The sequence below is a fragment of the Suricata suricatta genome, chromosome 3 (genome assembly GCF_006229205.1).
Source record: "Suricata suricatta isolate VVHF042 chromosome 3, meerkat_22Aug2017_6uvM2_HiC, whole genome shotgun sequence".
Lineage (NCBI taxonomy): Eukaryota > Metazoa > Chordata > Mammalia > Carnivora > Herpestidae > Suricata > Suricata suricatta.
This window is the reverse complement of record NC_043702.1, coordinates 70,227,351-70,250,452: the sequence shown is the minus strand read 5'-3', so window position 1 is coordinate 70,250,452 and position 23,102 is coordinate 70,227,351. Positions and strand designations below refer to the sequence as shown.

The following is a 23,102-nucleotide window of genomic DNA, read 5'->3' as shown; positions in this document are numbered from 1 at the left end:
GTAACTTTGTCAGTTACTTTTTAAAGTGGAACTGCCCGAGCAAGAGTGTATGCAGTGATTTGCTTACCAACACGCTTACCAGTAGGAGGGAGGGGCAAGACTTTTCTTCTGCCTTCTTAGGTTAAGTGACTTGAGGGGGCCAGTGAATGTGACTGACAAGAGTTAAATTAATAGAAAAATAACCCTAAGTATTCAGATGCACATAGGGGCTCACAAAGGTAGTTTACCTAAATGGCCACAGTTAGACTGATCTCCCTAGCGTAATGGGGGAGAGGAAGTGGGCAGAAAAGGCTTCTGGGGGAAAAACAAATGGGTTTCTAGGGAATACTAGGGATATAAGAAAGTTTACAATAATGTTTGTTTATGCAGGTACAAGTCCTCCCTCTTTTTTTTTTTCATGCTATAAATCTCTCCCGGAAGGGATCTATGGCAGCTCACTCCCAGGAGTTTCTCCTTTTAGTGAAATAAAAGAACGCTCCAAGAACGCTTCTTTCTACAGTTATTGAATTTCAAGTGTCTTTACTTTAAAAGAACATTCATGCCAACTGTCAGAGCCCGAGGGGTCCCCACAAATATGTATATATATATATATATATATATATATATTCCTACCTATACCAGCCATTATTCCTATTTCTGCTTACTATGTTGCCAGAGTATAGGAGAGTAAATTTTCATGCGTATATAAAATCTTAGTGAGTTCCTTAGGCTTTAAAAAGCTATTTATTTCCAAATGCCCTATATCATAAGCTGTATAGACAGACTTAGCAGTAAAACCATTTAAAGAAATAATTCTTAAAAATTCATTAAATCAGAACATTGCGCAGAAACTAGCATACCGCTGACCCTTCTATCATTTGATTCGCTCTTATGAAATTTGGAGATCAACCCAATCTTGGAATTTAGTAAAATTGTCAAGTTTCCTGTCAGCTTTTCTTTATTTTCTTTTTATATCTGGCTCAAATCGATCACAGACATTTTTCTATCAACAAAAATGCAAGAACCACTACCAGAACAAGCAAACAAAGTTTTCTTCATCACCATTGGAGGTAATTCAGGTACCAACACTTCACTCCAGAGTCTCCCAACTTTGTTGCACATTAAAATTGCCACGGAGCTGTTGAAGTCTGGGGCCCAGACCAGGCACCGACTTTCTGAATATGCCCTGGTGACCGCACACTGCAGTGTGAGACTCACTGCCTTCCTCAGAAGCAAAATAACTTAATTACTGGTAATTAAACAGAATTAAAACTTTATCCTACTATCCTGTGCAGATTATTTTTAGGATAACCAAATAACCCTGGCCATTAATAGCTATCTAAAGATATCTAAAATACATCAAAGGAATTCCTGCTGATAAATGTAGAAAGAACAATAAAATTAGAAAAAGCACCAATTTGCATCCTCTAATGAAATAATTGATTCAAGCAGATATTGTCAGTGTATGCAAAAACCTCTGTATTTTTTATCCTGGCTGCACAATAGAATCATCTTGGGAGTTTTTAAACTCATAATATTCAGACCACCCTTGGGCTGATAGAATTGGAATCTCTGGCCACGGGACTCAGTCAGCAAGAATTTGTAAACTGCACCCACCCACTCCCCATCCCAGGTGATTGCAGTGTGCATCCAACATTGGGAACCATTGCACTAGGATAGAGGTTGGTGATGAACTTGAAAATATGGAAAGATCGGGCTGCCATCACTTGAATTGGCTGACTGATCTTAGCAAGTGTAAGTGTTACAATGTGACAGGATGTAAAGTACACAGGACCATCCATAAAGTATTCTAACCACAAAAGTTTGACCTGAAAGCTTCTAGCTCTAAATTTCTGTTTATAAGACAGACTGAGGTTAGAGGATGTTTAAATGCCACCACGAGAAACCTGCACACAAGTTCAGAATGTGGAGCATCCTATGCGTTTGTTACTATGGTTCCCTCGGTGAGCCAAGAACATGAAAATGAGGGTATGGGAGCCTCTTTCTAGATTTAAAGTACTTAAGTAACAATCATAGTCCAATGCCATCAGTAAATCTTATTTCAGCCTGACTAGTACAAGCCAGCTGAAGAAAGAAATTTTTGAGACATCAGGAAAATTTTACTGTGAACTCATTATATGGCATGAATAAATGTAGTTTTGTCAAGTCCTTATTTTACAGAGCTACATATGGAAGTATTTAGAGTTAAAATGAGCTGATGTGAGGGATCTGTAGTAAAATTCTATAACAAAAGAAAAGAAAAAATAAATGGAGCATAAAAAGTATGGCATAATGTAACTATTGGGAAGGTTGTTGATCTCTCTATTTTTATGAAAGTTTGAAAACTTAAATTTTAGAATACTTGAATACAAATTCTTTAAACAAAGGTTCAGCATACTGTGGGTTAAAATAGTACATCAAAGTGGTACAGGTTAAAGTCAGCAACTGTTGGCCGTACCCCCAAGGTTAGCCCTGACACAAATGAAACCCACTCTGAGGTAGTTGAGAGAGTTTCTCGGCCAGTGGATGTTATTTAATGTGTATTTCCAGATAGTTGAGATTTTCTTAAATGAGTCCTAATTTAAGCAAAATTTTCTGTAACATGCTGGACATCAGCCTTTCTCCTAGTTTAGAACTCTACATTTATCAGTCTGTTTGTGCAGGCTGTAGGTGATTTCACTGTACACATTTCAGCCACAGACACTTTCACAGCATAACTAGCCAAAAGACAGTTGTGCTGAAAAGATAAAATCATGAAAAAGAAAAAAGGGACGTTCACTGAAGGGACATAATGAAATATGAAAAATGAATAGCAAAATGTAAAGGACTATTGCAAAATACAAAATATTTGAATACATTCAAAATGTGGAATGTAGAATGATGGCAACACTGATTTTATTCTGTGGATTGTACCTAAACATTTGTCTTTAAAGCCATTCGTAGATAGTATTAAACACTTTTTTTTGCTTGTTAATGTGTCTACTCGTTTGGCATCACACTTTTTTCACTAAAATTTCATTAAGATAGGTAGCATATTTCAAATACGAGGATGCGTATTTGAAACTGAATTTCGTATTGTGCTGTGATAAGCCTTGTTTGTCCTTAGCATATTGTCACATGACTGTTGATAGATGTTCCAAAGTTCTGTGGGAAATGTGGGTGCAAAACTGTACCGTTGTACAACCCATTATGAGGGCTACAATTTATGTAATATAAAAATAGGAGCAGTGCATCACTGGAGGAAAGAAACCAAACTATCAACCAATTTGAGTATTTTTTATTTTTTTATTTTTATGGCAAGAGTGTCTTTTGGCCAATTAGTTAAACAGCAAAAATGTTTTTGTTGAAAGTGCTTATGATAAAGTAATCTACAGCAAAGATACTTCTAGCAAAAATACTGGACATGGCTCATGGATATGTGGCAAACACCAAATAATATTAGCATTTTACTTTAGCAAATAATGTGTCTGAACATTCCTACACTATTTACACATAATATATGGGGGGGGTGCATTCCATACATCCGCCAAGGACTTCAATAAAGTGATTTAGGACTTTGTATGAAAATCTCATATCCAGTTCTAGCCTCCACCCTTTTATGTTTAATATAAACATGTTAAATAAATACTTACATGTTCTCATGCTCTTAGTGATATGTGAAGAAATAGTATATTAACTACCTAAAATAAAATAGAAATTATCAAGTTTAAAAGCTCCTTTTTTTCTGTTAGCATCTCTGCAACGCACAGAGCCACACTTCCTCAGCGTGCAGTGGTTGCTGCGGGAAAGATCAGGCAGACTGTCGCCTTTAATACCACAATTCATTCTTAGGCCAGAAAGTTAGTCTGCAGTTACGTTTATCTTGCTAATCTTTACTAAAACAGGTAAGCCAATAGAAAATTATAGAAAAACCTAGTTTCAGAGGACCCATTCATATCTTTTAGTAGTGAATATCCTCCTTTGCAGATTTGTCTGTGTCTTTTTAAAGAAATTCTTTTTTAACAGAAGGAATCTGTCTTATATCTCCGGCTATCAAATATATCCACTTTTATATTTGGTAATACTTTTTCCCTAAAAGGAATAAAGTGTGTCTTTGGAAAACTATTTGAATGATTCTGAGCACTTATTTTTCATAGACATTATGGCAAATCCTTTATTCTTTTTTCAGCTTTCTCTGCAGGAAGCAAGGGGCCCATAGTCTTTTACAAGTACCTACCTGTAAACTCAGTGTTGGAAACTTGACATGTGTAATCCATTTCTTTTCATTCTTACATTTCTAAACTCCTTGTTTTTCTAGTTTTGCTCTTACAGGTATAAATTCTTTATGGCAAGTATGCCATGCACATTTTAATTCATACCTAAACAAAAAATACTTGATAAATACTCATTTTAGTATGACTAATGGCAGAAATTCCCTTTTCTCCCATAAAAAATACTTTTAATCATTTTGTATTCCTGAACAAAATTCAGGAATTTTACAATGTTGTGAACAAAAGATCTCTGTGATGACATATAAAACTATAAAATACTTTATAGATGTGTCATTATAGAAATTAAGGAAAATGCTTTATACCAGCTTATGTAGATACAAAATTTGCTTAAACCACAAAATTGAATCTAAAAGCTTTTATAGTGGCTTTCAAGACGGATTAATTGATGTTTAGAGTAAAGTGAACTGGAAGATACTTCATTGATTGTTTCCATTTTCTAAGACTTTTCACTCACATTTTCTAGATGAGTAAAATTTTTGGAGTCATTGTCTTAATGTTTAAAGGATAGTATAAGCATGTATAAAACCCAAAACCTACATATACTCAAGAGAACCAGACTATGAATAATTTCTGTAGACATGATCTTCTGCCCATTCTTGTAAGTCTTTACTAAAACCCAGCTTTTAAAAGATATCATACATAGGAGCACCTGGGTAGCTTAGTCAGTTAAGCGTCCTGCTTCGGCTCATGGTTCATGGGTTCGAGCCCCGCATCAGGCTCTGTGCTGACAGCTAGCTCAGAGCCTGGAGTCTGCTTCAGATTCTGTATCTCCCTCTCTCTCTGCCCCTCCTCTGTTCTAATTGTCTCTCTCTGTCGCTCAAAAATAAATAAAAAGCATTTTAAAAAATTAAAAACATTTAAAAAATAAATAAAAGATACCATATGTACATACATACATACAGTAATTTATATTTGAGTCAACACATCCTGGGTATCTGTAATATTCTTAAGATATCAGTCAACATCTATGTCTTCTATGGACCAAAGAATGCTTTTATGATTTATGTTTCCATCATCCTATTTACATTTTTACTGTGCAACAGAATTTCCCAGTGATCTCATTTCTTCCAGTAATAGGGTTACCTGCTGTAGAAGTGAATCATGTATGTCAAAAAAGTTACTGAAGAGAAGTCTATTCAAGGCCATCTTCCATGTTCTCTTTAAGAATTTGGTATAGAACTTTACTTCTTAGCCATAGAAGGCACTGGAATATATCTACAGCTCTGTGAATAGACTCCTTTTTGAGCCTGTAGCCCTACAGGAAGCCACAATATCATGGCCAAACAGGAAGTTGAGTCCGTGTAAGATGAAATTTTCTATCCATATTTTTCATAAAGTGTTGTTACTCTGAATATGAAAGCCTAACCTCAATTCACAGTCCAGAGTCGGAAGAAAAGTGAGATACCCCATTCCCTTAACCATTAAAGAATCATCTGCGTGCATTCTATCACCATCACAGGAGTCCTGCCAAAACTCATATTACACTGTCTTTTTGTAAGGGCAAACCTCTAGACCCCAAAGCAACTCAGAGCAGGCACAAACAAGGAGAATCTAGCATAAAGTTCTAGTATGCTGGACTAAGACTAGTTACTGGGTAGTATATTAAAAAAATCTCCTTACTGATCTCTGGGTTCCTGTTTCCATGGTGATTTTACACCTACCATAGACCTCTGTTTCATATATTGTGAACAGTAAGACACATAGATTAACAAAGCAGAAGAATTTCAGTAATTTCAAGTTCTTTAGAGAGATCTTACCCTGTTTCCTGAGTATATTTTTATGCACACTTGGTGTGTTTTTGGCACATGCATCACAGAAAAGATAATACACTTTCTATTTTATCTTCCACTATGAGGTTAATGGGGTAGATAATACGTGAGGCTTACATAGCCCTACAGCATTATTGTCCCTTACCCACTAGTATTTTTCCTAGCTGCAACCTTCTCCTTTTTCTAGTTAATTGCCTTTTGTTCTTTTTCTTTCTTTTTTTTTTTTCTTTTTTCGGTGATATTGGAGCACTCAGAAGAAATGTAATAGGCAAGAAAGACTATGTTTCCAATAATCTCCTAGTTATAAACACAAATTGAGATTATTTCATTCCGCCTTGAAGCTTGTTCAAGGTCTACATTTTTAGACATGCATTTTCATGGAATATGCTAATTTCATGTTTGAAAATGCCCTGTATTTCTGATGGCCCACGATACATGTTTGTGAAAAAGTAACACATTTTCTAAAGTACACAGATTAAGGAAGTAGCACTGACATTGGTTTGTCATTATTTTTGCTCATAAAAATGTCTCTCAGTTGTATGTTCTGATTTTGCTAAATCACATCATGCCAATTATTTAATTGTAGATTATAGCAAGCATCATGAAGTGAACCCATCCTGTGAGGCTCTGTGATTTATCTAGTAAATTTCACTAGTGTCTTCTTTCATTCCTCTAGCACATATTTTTTTTAATGTTTTATTTATTTTTGAAACAGAGACAGAGCACGATTAGGGGAGGGGCAGAGAGAGAAGACACAGAATCCGAAGCAGGCTCCAGGCTCTGAGCTGTCAGCACAGAGCCCCAATGTGGTGCTCAAACCCACGAACTATGAGATCATGACCTGAGTTGAAGGTGGACACTCAACCGACTGAGCCACCCAGGCACCCCACTAGCACATATTTTTAAAAGATGCTCCTTTTAGGGATGCCTGGGTGGCTCAGTTAAGTATCTGACTTTGGCTGAAGTTATGATCTCAGGGTTTGTGAATTTGAGCTCAGCATCAGGCCCTGCACTGACAATGTGGAACCTACTTGAGATTCTCACTTTGTCCCTCTCTCTGCCCCTCTCCTAACACTCTCAAAATAAATAAACTTAAAAAAATACATTTATTTTAAAGTAAGATTGCATAAATAGCTCATAATAATTTCAAGCCTTACCTGGGTGCCTGGGAGGCTCAGTTGGTTAAGCTCCTGACTCGATTTCAGCTCAGGTCATGATCTCAGGATTTGTGAGGTCAGTGCTCATAGCATGGAACCTGCTTGGGATTCTCGCTCTCCTCTCTACCCCTCCCCCACATGTGTGTGAATGCTCACTCGCTTGCTCTCTCTCAGAATTAATAAACTTAAAAAAAAATCAATAATTTTGAACCTTACCATTCTACAATAAGGATATTTTATTCAATAATTAGGAAGTGGGTTTTCTGCTACCTTAAGTATAGCATCTATGCATGTATACATTTATATATGTGCATATAATTTGTGAATTATAAGTTTTCAACAAAAGAGTAAATAGTAAAAGTTTGAAAATAATTTAACTTCTAATGATTAAGATATCAGTATCTTTTGGTCTTTGCAAATATATATTACATTGGGCTTCATTGTAGATGTAGAAAATTTGTAGTTATAATTTGGTTGTTTTATACTTCGTATTAGATTAATCTCATTTATCTATTAACTTCTTAAAACTTAATTAAACATAAAAATAGGGGTGCTTGGTTGTCTTGGTAGGTGGAGTGTGCAGCTCTTGATCTCAAGGTTGTGGGTTCAAGCCCCAAGTTAGGTGTATAGATTACTTAAAAATAAAATCCTTAAAATTAGGTTTATATCCTGTTTTCTAAACCCAGTTATTTAGATCTTCAAGTTGGATTTGGGAGACATGGGAATTTAGTATTTTAGTATACTAGTTACCATCTCAGTGTCCTTTTGTATATTCTATTTTTTGAAGCATTGCATTTCAAAGTATAAGAAATAAGTACTAACATTGAGAGGGTACATGGTTATATTACTTTCAGGGTAATTATGTTTGTTTTGTTTGTTTTTGTGTTTTTTCAGATACTAATTCTGTTAAGCTTTGTTATTAGGGTGACAAGTACAAATCCTGTATCTCATAATTTGTGCTTGTCTTGTTTAAGATTTATTTCATTTTATTGTATTTTATCTTATATTGTTTTATTATTAGAGAAAGCAGGGGAGAGGGGCAGGGAAAGAGATAGAATTCCAGGTAGGCCCTATGCTCAGCGCGGAGCCTGACGTCGGGCCAGCTCCCACAACCCTGGCATCATGACCTGAGCTGAAATCAAGAGATGCTCCACCTACTGAGCTGACCAGGTGCCCCAAGATTATTTTAAATAGCTTCTCTTAAAGAAGAGTTTAAATGAGCACAATTGTTTGCCACATGGTTTTGTGAGAAAATGTTCTACTGGGTGAGGAGACACAATTGCTGAGGTACAGATTTGTAGGATGCCTCTTTCTCTTTTCCTATTTAAATAATAGCTCCTAATAGTTAAAAAAAAAAAAAAAAAAAAGAGGCATCCATGGAACTCTAATGGGTTTTGGTTTCCATGGTGACAAGCTCTCTGATCCTGACACTGCATGCCGCCTAGTGTTTCCAAGCCAAAAGCTGTAGTGTATTGGTGTCCCACGTTTTGTCTTGTACTAAAGCGGAAGCTAAGAACTATCTAAACCTCTTTTCCTTTTGAAAATGGTACACTTTCCATGTATGAGAAGTACTGGAACTACCGCAGGGGTGCTTCCATGTCTGTTGCCATTTCGTAGTCGGTATCTCGGGGCTCCATTTTGGACAAAGCCAAGGTGGACTGCAGCACAGCCCTGCCTTCAGACCGAACCTTGCATCACTGTTCCCAGGCACAACGATTTCATGTAAAACTCCTCTAGCCCAACAAACTACATATCTTACTCATTCTTTAATAAAACTCTGTCATGAAGTGCTATATAAGAACGTGTGGAGCCCTGGAAACTTGTAACAGAAGACTTACAAATGAAGCGGATCATTCTCCAGGATCGTCAGCCCGACAGAGACTCAGATCATGTTTCAGTGTGTACCAGGGAAACCATACACAATCTGTAATCTTTACTGAAATTCCAAACGTAAGAATTCAGAACTGTCACAGAACTCTACCACCTAGCAGAGTACTGTCAAATAATAAGTCAGGAGACAGGTTGTTAAAAGCCTAGATTAAGAATGTCAGTGAATCTAGAGGCTAGGAAACAAAACCTTGGTTTGAATTCAGCATCAAGCTAAAGGTTTAGAATGCAGTGGGGCTCCCGGCTCTCCTATAAACCTTGTATTTGCTTTCCAAACTAGCTTGATCAGCAGTTCCTACAAGTATTATTTTGCTTTACATAGATAAATTTTATTGAACATAGTAAAGCCACAACACAATGCCAGGCAAGAATCAGCACTCAGTAAAGACAAGTTGCTCTTCTTACTAGGAATTTGTTCCACAAATATTTACTGGTCACCTACTGAGTGCAATGTGCCTGTCCTAGGCACTGAGGAAATAACAGTGAACCTACCAGACGAGAGTCCTTGCTTGTGCTGAGCCTATATTTCAGTGGAGAGAGGTATAAGGGTGGTAAAGAAGGGGCAAGCTTGCCTCCTGTGGTAAGATACTACTTCCTTAAAGAAATTTTTCCTAAGCTCCTTTCCCCCAGACACTCCCTCTTTCTCTCACACACATACCTGTCTTTTCACATAGCTGCATTCTTAGGGACTTAAAAAATAGTTAAAGGAAGAAAGTCCGAAAGGAAAGACAAATGAAGACATTGAAATCCTTAGGATTCTTTGCTGGACTCATAATGTGATGCAGACTTCATATAAATCTTTGAAGAGATACTGTAGGAGCATTCCTGAAAAAAATGTTTATTAGAAACCTGAGGATTAAATTTGAGGAAAGACAGACTTCTGAAGATAATAATAACATGGGCAAATATATTTTGAAGGTAATGGAGAAAAGAGGTCCTATTTGGATGGAAATGGGGAAAGGTAGTATAATTTACAATGCCTCAGTTTACAGCATACAAAACAGAAGTATGAATAGGGAAGGAGATAAATAGTTTTGTTTTTAAGTTCAAGATGGCACAATGATAGAGTTGGAAGGAAAACAAGGTCATGGAAGGGATCGATTTGGCTAGAGGAAACAAAGATCAGGTTAAATTTGTCTATATTTGTTAAGAAGAACACTAAAAAGGTAAGATAAGCAAATGGATAAAAGATTAAAGTTTCCATGATTTGTAAATCTGAAAACTCTGTACTGAGTTCCATTGATTTTTTGAAACATGAAATATGACATAAAAACCTAGTTCTACCTTCAGACGTTTCATAACTAAGCTCAACAATATAAACACCATACAAGTTTTTATTTCAAAACTTTGGAGATATGGAGAATCTTTTATTAAACACTTGGCCACTATTCTCACTGAGTCCATGAGTCCTCTTGGAGGAAGTCACTTGAATGATGAGTTTTCCAAGAAGGAACAAGGAACAAGATAAGTTTTCAGATTTTAATTTAATATAGTTTGTAAGTTAATTTGGGGTGGTGATCAGGATGAATGACTTTCATGAAGTTTAGAAAAATATATTAATAAAATGAGTATATGGAACACTTCAATATAGATAAAAGCCTAAATCATTGTACAGTTTACAATTAAAATAATTATCATACTCTGGTTTCTCTTCAGATCGTGTAAATCTTTCGCCTTTTACAATTAAAATAATCGTTTATTAACATACAGATTATAAAGAGATACAAATATCTGAACCTTTTTTAGCAAGTTTTTATTATAATACCATCCTGATTTCTCTGATTAAACTCCTCTTCTTACAGATGTGCCAAATACTGGTGTAAACAAACCTAGAGTTTCTGACACTGTCCATCCCAACAACTATCTCATCAGGACAGAGCCAGAACAAGGGACCCTCTACTCACCAGAGCAGACATCTCTCCATGAAAGTGAGGGTCTGTTGTAGTATCTTTTAAGTAATTTATTTGCTTTTCATATATGCTTTTTGGAAATGAGCACCAGAAGTGTAACGGAAAGGTATTTCCTGTTGGTTTCATTCCTGCAGGATCATTGGGTAACTCAAGAAGTTCAACACAAATGAATTCTTATTCTGACAGTGGATACCAGGAAGCAGGGAGTTTCCACAACAGCCAGAATTTGAGTAAAGCAGAGAGTAGACCGCAACATTCATTCATAGGATCAACTAATAACCATTTGGTGAGGAATTCAAGAGCTGAAGGACAAACACTGGTTCAGGTAAGCCAAGCACATCAAGATCCTTGTGAAGAAATACCCCCTAGTTGAGTTTCTGGCATAAGTATTCTTTCTGGATTCGTTTCATAAGATGGACAGAGTGGCAAAATCGTTTTAACCCTATTAGAGTCTATGATAGTAAAAAAAAAAAAAAACCTTTTAGGAATTATTAATTAGCTTGTATTAGTGAATTCTAATAAATCCCAGATACAGGAGAGTAATTCTTCCGGGAGAAGCAAGTTTGGCATGAAAGGAAGAATATGGGGGGGCTGGAGGGAAATATGAGAAAACTGGGTAGAATGTTCCAGTCCCTTAGGGGTTACATGTTCCTAAAAATACTAGAGCTGCAGTGTGTTCTAAAGAGTCCTAGAGGGTAGAGCACTCTTCCGACACCTGAATAAAATGACACTGGCCTGTTGTAATCAAAGTGTTTTGCCTTCATCTTTGGAGTTATTCCCTGATATCACATTTCTTTGCTAGAATATAGATATTCTTGCCTATTTCAAGTTATTGTTTAGAGGTGTAGCCATTCTGTTAAGTTGGGGTTTTCTAACTTGTTGGTCAAAAAAAGATTGCCTGTGTTTGTATCTGTAAAGACTCCTTAGCTCCACACTCACTGCCCCTTCACTGACATCCATCCACCAGCCATAGATCAAAACACATGGAAGCAGAAGGATCCTGAGCACTGGTAACCCATGAGGATAACAATCTGTCCAAGTACCCGGTGGTTTCTCTGGATCTGAAACATGCCATGATGATCAGGAAGTTAGGCAGACACCAGTCCTCGCATAATGTAGCAGAGGATGCCCTGAAGGTAACATTGCCACGGGCCAGGCCTCCCAGTGCCAGAGGAGAAACATGAGAGGACTTTGGCATTTTGGCTCAACAGTTTAGAGGAAATTTTTAAGCAATGAGAAACCTTTCTATATTAAAAATATAGTGCATGATTTTTTTTTCTTCTTCAATCATCATATTCCTAGTACATGAATTTTTTAAATTAATTTTTTTTGGTTTATTTATTTTTGAGACAGAGACAGAGCACAAGTGGGGGAAGGTCAGAGAGAGAGGGAGACACAGAATCTGAAGCAGGCCCCAGGCTCTGAGCTGCCAACACCGAACCGGATGCTGGGCTCGAACCCATGGACCACCAAGATCATGACCCGAGCTGAAGTCGGACACTTAGCTGACTGAACCACCCAGGCGCCCCTAGTACATGAATTTTTAAGTCAAGCTTTTCACCCCCTAGTCCTTAGATTATACATTTATTCCTTTGCCTTTAGGGATGCTTTGATGGGACAGTTTGAGAAGCTTTGGACTAAGTGTTTATAAGAGTTTATCTGCTTAGGTAAATTTTTCTGTCAGCTGGTTTGAAGTCACACTTTTGAATAATAATTATCTTAAATACAGACATTCATTTATCTCCCTAGAAGTGGGCATATTACGTCTTTTTTTTTTTTTTTAACTTAAGGTAAGTTGATTTTGTTCCTAGAACTGAAGAATTAGGTTGTGAGGGGGGTCTGTAAAACTTAATTTGCATCTAGTCTGGGCAACACATTCTCTAGCTCTTGGGCCAAGTATCCCATTTTGGAAATAAAAAGCTCATATGTGAGATCTTCCTTACTTATATTTAGCATTATTTATAAACACAGATTTTAATTTTTTAGCATTATTAAAAGCACAGATTTTAATTTTCCAACTATCTACTAATTTGCAAACTCCCTCTTTTCTTGCCTATTGTTTTTTTTACAATCACTTTCCCACCCCAGATCTCTCCTTGGCTCTTGCCTTCTCAGAATTGTGAGTTTGAGCACACACTAGGTCTTAGAGCAGGTGTATGAGCTAGTCCAGTTGCTTGTGATGCCTGGAGACTTAGCATTCTCCCTCTTATGACATCTCAGAGTATACAAAGTCCGTATCTTATCCCTGTTTTTTCCCTGAGTGCCCCAACTAAAAGTGAGATGGGTGGTGAGAACTGTAGTCTAGCAGCCTGGTCCTGGGCTTGTAACCCTGTGCCCTAGTGTCTGGTCATATGCTTGTTCCTCCCAGGCCAGTGTTCACCAGCCACCCTTCCTCACTGCTGTACTGTATCAGGAAAGGGATCTGACACCCAGTGCTTACAGGAGTCTCCAGATTCATAGAGGGACCAGCAATGGCAGAAATGTTCTTCATTTCCCATTCTGGTCTTTTCTGGCTGGTTGGCCAAGAACCCAGCAGAGACTTTGAGCATTCCTCCTGCTACATCAGATTTGGGGATACTTTTTTGCATCTCTTTAAATCTGGCTAAAGATAAGAGCTCATACATAGATCAAAGGAGGTAGAAACAAATGTCCAAAAACACTTAGAGGCCACAGTTGAGCTGAAAGAAGAGAAAAATATGGCTGTGCAACTAAGCTATCCCTTGAGATAGATTCATAGAGAAGAGCTTTGGACACCAGGCCCTATACACATATTCATTTATTCCACATTTGATCACATTCCTTTCATTAATGGGGCCAACCCATAAAGACAAAAGCATTATAGACATTCCGCTAACTACATTTAGATTGGTACATTCAGATTTTCTTTTGTTTTACACAAATGCCTTATCATGGCCAAAAATGTTGACTCACAGGGAACAAATAAGTACATTGCTCCAGCAACACTTCACACTTGCAATACAGCATTTTTTTATTATAGTATAATTAACATACAGTGTTTTGTTTTACCTGTACAATATACTGATTCAACAATTCTGTATATTACCCTGCTCATCATTATAAGTGTTTTCTTAATTCCCTTTATCTATTTCACCCGTCCCCCAATCCCACTCCCCTCTGGCAACTACCAGTTTGTTCTCTGAATTTAAGAGTCTGTTTTTTCTTCCCATGTTTCTTTTTTCTTTGTTTCTTCATTTGTTTTGTTTCTTAAACTCCGCCTATGAATGAAATCACATGGTATTTGTCTTTCTCTAACTTATTCCACTTAGCATTATACCCTCTAGGTCCATCCATGTTGTTGCAAATGGCAAGATAGCATTTTATCTGTTGTGAAAACGGCATAGGCAGGAGGGCAAAAAATATAAAGACAAAGGAAAAAGGAATATTAAGTATCTCAGATCTCTCTTTATTGATTGATTCTAGTATTCTGAAGGGGGAAAGGTAGAGGTTAAACTAGCAAAACAAGTAGACCAAGAGAAGCACAATAAAGACAAATTAATACCCAGTTCTAAAGCCTAAAAAGGAAGGAAACTCAGATGCCTAAAATGAACAGTGAATTCATGTTCTGTCATGAGCTATGTGCATTTTTGTTCTGTAATGGCAGTGGACACCAAACCGTGGATAAACCCGTTCTCTTTTCTTCCCCCTTTCATCAGCCATCAGTAGCCAATCGGGCCATGAGAAGAGTTAGTTCAGTTCCATCTAGAGCACAGTCTCCTTCTTATGTTATCAGCACAGGCGTGTCTCCTTCAAGGGGGACACTGAGAACTTCTCTGGGTAGTGGATTTGGCTCTCCATCAGTGACCGACTCCCGACCACTGAACCCCAGTGCATATTCCTCAACCACATTACCTGCTCAGCGGGCGACATCTCCATACTCTGCACAGAGACCCGCCTCCCCCACAGCTATACGTCGGATTGGGTCAGTCACCTCCCGGCAGACCTCCAATCCCAACGGACCAACCCCTCAGTACCAAACTACCGCCAGAGTAGGGTCCCCATTGACCCTGATGGATGCACAGACTCGAGTAGCTTCCCCATCCCAAGGCCAGGTGGGGTCGTCGTCCCCCAAACGCTCAGGGATGACTGCCGTACCACAGCATCTGGGACCTTCACTGCAAAGGACTGTTCACGACATGGAACAATTTGGACAGCAGCAATATGAAGTCTACGAAAGGATGGTTCCACCTCGGCCAGACAGCCTGACAGGTGAGTGCAAGGTGACAGCACTACATAAAGCCCGGTGAGGACATCTTCCGTGCAGTCGTCACCGAAACAGAGCATGATAAAGTGGGAAAAGCTCATGGTTTTGTCTCAAAATTTACACAGCTGATTTCAGGTGATTTGTCTTTCAGGCTCTATAATTCTTAATGCCTGAAACTATATACATTTATGTTAACTAGAAATCTTTTGCAATGTATACATTCTTCCCCCTCCCAATATTAGGATATAAAAATTACTTTTTTGCATTTTAGAAACATTGGTTGGAATTCTAAGCTGTTTGTTGGGTTTTGGTTTTGTTTTTTTAATGAAAATTTTTTCACTAGCTATGCCTACCTTTATCCAAACCCCAAAGTTATGTTTAAAAGATGATATCAGAATATCTTGAAATATTTGGCTTTTTTTTAAAGAAATGCTTTAATGATACAGAATATGGATTTTTCTCCCCTACTGCCTTGATTTTAGCATCCCAGTGGGAAATGCTCAAAGCTTTTATGATTACCTTCAAATGCCACTCAGATTAAATCAGAAAGACACCAGCAAGGTGCCTGATATTATAGCCATTTCCTCCAGGGTATTTTCATGGAGGATTTCCCACATAATATATAGGCATTGTTTTTTTTTTTTAATCAAAGTGAAATTTATCTTTAGTTAGTGTTTTAAAATACATTTTAAAAGTAAGATAAATGGTTAAAAAAATTAAAGAATGTATGTTTACATATATATGTATTACAAATGTGCACTCACTGTGTTTTTTTTATACTGATGGGATTCTATTATATATTTATATATTATATATATCTTATACTATGTAAATATGTATATCTTCTTTTTTTAATATGTCTGAAAGCTCCGTTGTGTCATTAGATGCCTAGGATCATGTTTTTATAGTTGTATTATATTTCATCTCTTCCTTATTAATGGACATTTAGATTTTTTCATCTTTAGGCATTAGAGACAACAATGCAACATATATGTAGTTAGTTCTATATTGGTCTTGCATATTTGCATATAGATACTAAGATAACTGTGGGATGCATTTCTTGAAGTAGAATTGCTGGATCAAAATACATGCTTATTTTGCTTATTTGTTCTTAAAGAAATACTATCCTACCTCGTGCCTTCCAAGGAAGTTGCACAGATTTCTATTTCCAGCAATAGGTCTGAGCATATCTGTTCTCCTAAACCTTCACTACAACTGCATATTGTCACAGAGCTTCATCTTTGCCAATGTGGTAGATTAAGAGCTGCACCTCATTGTTTTAAGTGCCCTTTATTGAATTATTACTGAGATTGGAGATTTTACATGTTTATCAGCCATTTTATTTCTTTTCTCCAAACCACAAGTTTAAGTTTTTGGTCTATTTGTATAACTTATACAACTTATATAACTTTTTATACTTGAGGTTAATTAGCTTCTTGTAATATACTTCTCGGGTATTTTTCCTATTTTGTAATTTGTCCTTTGACTTTGTTTTTGGTATTTCTTATTTACAGAAGTTTTTAGTATTTTATATAGTAAAATTAATATCCTTTCCTTATGGCTTCTGGGAAAGGTATTTTCTAATTGAATAATTTTGCATGAAGAATTAATATTGAACTAGATTTTGAGTTCAAAAGAAACTCCTAGTGGAGAAACTACCTCTTTTTTATTCAGTCATCAGAGGAGTATACTTGGCTTAGATATTTTCTGGCATGCCTCTGAAAGTATGCAGCAAAGTGAGGTAGGAATCATTTATGAAATTCTGTCTCCCAGGGAAACCTTAAAAGATTAATAGTTCTGAGGATTTCTGTATTCCCTCACTGTATGTATAGAACAGCTATGTAGAAATCCATGTTTGCAGTAGAGTGGAGTGGAAACCCAGGAAAGAAGTAAGCACATCAATTACTGTCTCTGTGTTTAACCTTGAAAGGGATGATCTCCTTTGGTCTAAAAAGCCTGCCTTCTGCTATTGCAGGTGAAATTAGACTTAATGTTTAGAGCTAGCCTATCCAGATTTTTTTCCCCAGTCTACTATAGTCATCAAAAGAAGCAAAGGGTTTCCTTATAAAGGTTCTGGGGAAGCTTTGCTTCCCATCATCTCCCTGCCCACTTTTTCTGAATGTGGGTCCTAATTTGTGAATCCCTTTCTTCTCATTCTTACTTCTGAAAGCCATGTGCTTGTCAGGATATTTACTATGGTTCTTGATCTCAAAGGATTAATAACCCGTTACTTGATAAGCCTGAAACAATATTTTCTAATAGTTACAGACACTTGGATATTTGGTGATCATAATTTAAGTGATGATAAATATGTGTATGAATTACTTCCTTGAACAAAAAAATACATCTGCCCTAAAATGCTCATCTCTGTAAAATCAGAACATGTCAAGAAAAATTTTGAGAATATAAAGAACACTGTTTGGAAGATAAATTTTGTTGATTTCCAATGTCTTAAATATAAGCATTTTAAATCACGGGGAATATACCATTGTAATAGGTAAACTAATAGGTATTTGTGGAATTGCAAATAGAAACTATTGGTTAGATAAATAATATTGTAGAAGATCAGCATTTTCCATTATTTGGAGGGGGAAACAAGTTATGAAAAATTTGTGTAAATGCTTCTAGAGAAGCTATTTATAATAACAATTATAGGACATAATTACTTACCTTCCAGTTTAAAAGATACTAAGTTATAGTGGATTTTCTACACTTAATCATTTTACTTATTCTATAGACTATGTAATTTTGTAATTTTTTAAATGTAAATCTGTAAGACTGTGTGTTTTATTTGTTTGCATGCATGAGCAGGTGAACAAAAATAGTAACCATCACTGTTACGTTACTCACAAGGATTTCTTATGTCACAAAGTGCTATGTTTCAGTCTGTCACATACAGTAACTTCATCTCACTAATAATCTTAATAACAAGTGAATATTTGCTGGATACTTTTTATAGTTGTCAACAAGCTCATTTGGTTACCTTTCCCATGAAATTACAGTAAATACTTGCAAATATTTATAAACATATCATATTGAATGGTTTCCAATGAAGAGTCCAGCCAGATTCTTGCACGGTGAGAATATAACATTCTGACAATGTGCAAAATGCTTTGTTTGGGGGCATGGCTGTTCAGCCAACTTCATGAGCATCCAGTTCTCAGCTTGCCTGTGCCCAACTGTTGAGTGATCTACAGAGTATCACAGCAAATCACGTGTATTTGTGGCTTTACTGAGTGTTAGAATGGCACCTCATATCGAAAATGTTACCAAGGACCGGGTACATTTACCTGCCCACTTTATATCACTATCAACAAATACAACACCTGCACTTTTATTCAAAATACTCCTGGATCCCATACAGAACTGGAGTTTATCCTCTGCTAAGAAGAATGAGAAATCCGCCAGTGAATGAAAAGCTGAAATCTCCAAATGAGAACTTTATAATAACAATTATAGTATCATCTTTAGAGTTGCATTGGCTTCCATGGACCCCTGGGAGGCTAAACTTGCCCTTTAATTCTGTGTTCATGCAGGGCTCTGTCAAGTTCAAGATTTCTCACCTACATCTCATTAAACTGAGGGTTCACTGTGTTCAGTGGTGGGTTCCTCTCAGCCCTACCAGGAAGCAGTTCTCTGATGGAGACAAACCTCATTTCCTTTTGGGCTCTCAGTTTCCTTGGTTTTGAAATGAGGTTTGGCCAAATAATCTCCAGTTACATGATTGTTTCAGCCTATGGTCTTCATTTTAGCAAGTGAATAGCCAGTAGCTAAAGCCCACATTGGTTTGTTTAGTTTCTTACCATGTCACATTGCTGTCCAGGGTAGGTAATAATCATTTATTTCAAAAGTTCTGCGTATGAAACTTATTGCCACTCCTCACTAAGCAGCATTATCACTCACATTCAGACCCATTTGCTTTTTGTTATGGTATGATTAACTGAGCTAATAGGATGTGAATGAACCTATCTTTTGATAAGTAGGTGCTCTGTTAATTATATGCAATCTCTTTAAGAGCAAGTAAGTGCTGACTTTAGACATGTTTGTACTTTCCCCTGTTCATATTTGGAATGTAAACTTAGTTGCTATTCTTACCAAGTGACAGATTACTAATGATGACAAATCACAAACTTCTGAGCATGCTAATATAGAATGTACTAATTCACTTTCTTTAAGAAAATAAAATGTTTGAGTTTGAACTGTACTTTTTTTTATCACAAGTTCCATGTATAAACTTTCCTTATTAGCAATTTGAATGGAAGAATATTTCAAGTGATTGAATGTTAATATACTAACTGTACTTTTCCTCTGTACTAGAAAGAAGGTAAACAAGAATCCGGTATGTGGGTTCCTGCAAAAACAACTATGTTTTTTTAAAGGAAAATTACAGTGATAACAAATAGTAAAATAATACCTCATAATACTAAATAAATGTTATTACTTCATTGATAATATTCCAAAATTTTATAACATAAAATTTCATGTTTTACTGTAAAAATCATGGGTGAATTGAGAGACCTATTTCAAAAGTATTCTTGAACCTCAGCCTTTTCTAAGCGCTATTACATAGGCACTGTCTTAGATGTTGAGATTTAAAGAGGTGTGGGACATGGTGGGCTCTGTCCCCAAGGAACTGGTCATTCAGTCCTGCAGAGCAGGAAAAGAGAATGGCATGAGCCATTGTTTTCATGTTTTAACTGTGAAAATCATGTAACAGCCAAAGAGGGCATTCTCTCTTTGGTCACCATGATAAAATAGCTTACAGTTGGGGAATGAATTTCAGAGTATCAAATCACTTAGTAATTTTTTCTTACAAAATTTACCTTTATTTTGCCACCAAGAGAAAGTTTAACTCAAAAATGTATACAACATCCCTTTCATATGTGGCATTCTTCTTTTGTAAACCTCAGTAGGTTCGGTGTAGAGTCTTAAAATTGGGTCCTATTGGTTAGGTCCTATTAATGAAGGCTTTTAACCTGTCCACAATTTTCTCAGTTTCTTAATGATGTAATTTTCCTGCCTCTAGGCTTACGGAGTTCCTATGCTAGTCAGCACAGCCAGCTTGGGCAAGACCTTCGTTCAGCTGTGTCTCCTGACTTGCACATCACTCCTATATATGAGGGGAGGACCTACTACAGTCCCGTGTACCGCAGCCCAAACCACGGGACCGTGGAGCTCCAAGGATCACAGACAGCATTGTATCGCACAGGCTCAGGTGGGCCTCAGCACGACTTGGCTGCTCTTCCTAAACGTGAAGGCCCAAGAGCAGAAGGGTTTTATTGAGTCTGGTACCCTGTTAGAAAGCAATCATGTTGCCCATTCAGCTGTCAGATAAGCAGCTGTCACAGGAGATCAATTATTAGTGATTATTTTGCCTTTGTCTAATCAATGAATACAGCAATTATTTTGTTAATTCACAAATAAGTCTGTAGAGTATTCATCTGACTCTCCTTGCATTAGAAACATATTAGATACAGAAAGGAAAACGTGAGTTGGAATATTCCTATGTGGTTTTTGTTGCCTGGAACAAAACCAGGCATGTATTTAGAGAAAGATTCCTTTATGAGTTATTTGGCTATCTTCATTTCAGCGTGTATACAGCCCAAGTATATTTGGTATTGCTCCTCTTCAGATACTAGATTTCCTCAGAATGTCTATGTGTAGAATGTGACATATTCCTTACGATGGACTCAGTCCGAGGCAGAATACAATAACTGCGTTTATAAAAACAGGGACGAGTGCATCACACCCTTGCACCCCCACTCTCACATTAATGCCATCCATAGTGGCTAATAGAGCAGAAGCTGTGGCCCATGGCCATGTGAGCTGCCACATTGTGCTGCGGGTCTGGCTCATGGAATCCCAAGAAGCGGCTCCTCCTCCTCCTCCCAGATCTATGAACATGCCCACAATGATAACCCATAAAGGCACAGCTCGGGATGCATGCCTCCCAGAATACCAAGTGGGAGAAGACTATATGTGAATTGGTTCTTTGCCAAAAACTGACAGTTTGGTCTGCTGTAGGATTTTTCTTCTAATAGAATGTACCAATTTTTAATAGATATTAGTAAAGAAATATTTCATTTGTTATACTCTCTAAGTTAAGGAATTTTTTAAAGATCTAAATGGCTTTGTTAAATGATTTGTATTTCAGCAGCCTATCTAGAAATAGAGGGGAACTCCCAAGGAATTTCTTTCATAGGGTTAGAAAATAATGTTATTGAAATCTTTTAATTGGGAGAAGAACATGTCTGCAATTATTGGAGAAATAGCTTCTGCAATAATTAAGAAAGAAATGTTACATACAGTGTACTGTACTTCTATATATAGCATCATGTAAAAATTTAAGGGAGTACCCAGAGAAGAATTTGATATATCAGGCTTCTTATGAAATAAGTTTTCCAATATTATCAAAATCAGTAAACTCTGTTCACTAAGTGCTCAAAGTTTGATGATCTCAATTATCTACAGGTTTGAATAATTATCTTGCTTTTTATTGCTAAAATGAAATTATGGCATAATTAGAATAGTTTAATTCTTTTCCTATATTTCTCTTGCACTTTTTTTTTTTAAGTTTAGTATTTTTGAGAGAGAGGAGGAGAGAGAGAACCCCAGGCAGGCTTCATGGTGTCCACACAGAGCCCCACATGGGGCTCCATCCCACGAACCATGCTATTGTGACTTGAGCTGAGATTAAGTCAGATACTCAACCAACTGAGCCTCCCAGGCTCCCTTCGCTTGCATTTTTGTTACTAAATCTTAATAAACATAGTAAGATCAATCATGTAAGCAGATTTATACTTTTATTTTTGCTCTTTTCTGCTAATTAAATTTACATATCATTTGTGTATATTAAAACCCTAAGTACCTTTTCTAGCACTACTAAGCTAGACTGGTAACATCTACATTGGAAATATTGGTAAAATCTCTAAAGCAATTTACATAATTGATAAAAACTATAATCTTTCCTAAAATTAAAAATAGCTTTCTTGGAAAAGTATCACCTTATAGAGAGTATACCAATCTTTTAAAAACTGTTGACTTTCTAGTAGGTGTTGGAAATCTGCAAAGGACATCCAGCCAACGAAGCACCCTTACATACCAAAGAAATAATTATGCTCTGAACACAACAGCTACCTACGCGGAGCCCTACAGGCCAATACAGTACCGAGTGCAAGAGTGCAATTATAACAGGCTTCAGCACGCGGCGCCAGCCGATGATGGCACCACGAGATCCCCATCGATAGACAGCATTCAGAAAGACCCCAGGCAAGTACTGGTTGTGAATCTGCAGCAGGCTACAGCATCACAGGCCTGAGTGGTTCCTTCAGTCTGACTTTGTTTCAAGTTGCCAAGTCTACGATAATATCGGTTAACTCCTAATCTCTAGTATTTCCAGTTGTATTTTAAGCACCGTAGGTCACTGACGTTAATTTCGGTTTAAAGATAGACTCCTTTCGATGCTTTAATAATGTAGAGAATGCGCACAATATCTGCAGCACTCGTCACTGAAGCACTTCACCAGGAACGCTCCCCGGCTCTGCCTCCGAATCTGAATTATATCCACTCGTGATTTTAAGGGACCATTTTACCCCATTTCCTTAATCCTGACTGACTTTTTAGATGAGAGCTTCAGAAATAAAAAAGTATGGTGTTTTAAAGTAGAAAAGACCAGGTGTTGTGTACATTTTGCATCCTACTGGTCACTGCTGTGTTGTGTCTTTATTAACAAGGTCCTTGAAAAGTTTTCTGCCATTTAGGAGAAAGTAGATTACATGAAATTCTCATATCTCATAAGCAAAGAAAATTTGGCCGGTAATACATGTTTCCTCCTTTTCATCTTATTTGGCCATGTTGAAAGAATGTCTTATTAAGATAAGTATGAGTCATTTAGTACTTGATTGATT

General features: G+C 36.9%; 1 protein-coding gene across 6 annotated transcripts in view; it reads left to right on the top strand.

The window, feature by feature from the left end:
* Nucleotides 1-23,102, top strand: part of PKP4 (plakophilin 4) — a 235,752-nt gene that overhangs the window by 165,215 nt on the left and 47,435 nt on the right. For 4 of the 6 annotated variants that reach the window (XM_029934539.1, XM_029934535.1, XM_029934541.1 and 1 more), the window contains 5 exons: nucleotides 10,866-10,997; nucleotides 11,108-11,298; nucleotides 14,648-15,200; nucleotides 20,222-20,410; nucleotides 22,245-22,464. In XM_029934539.1, coding sequence (XP_029790399.1) covers nucleotides 10,866-10,997; nucleotides 11,108-11,298; nucleotides 14,648-15,200; nucleotides 20,222-20,410; nucleotides 22,245-22,464 — 1,285 coding nt within the window. The remainder of the gene's footprint in view (nucleotides 1-10,865; nucleotides 10,998-11,107; nucleotides 11,299-14,647; nucleotides 15,201-20,221; nucleotides 20,411-22,244; nucleotides 22,465-23,102) is intronic. The other 2 variants (XM_029934537.1, XM_029934536.1) reach the window with 2 other exon arrangements.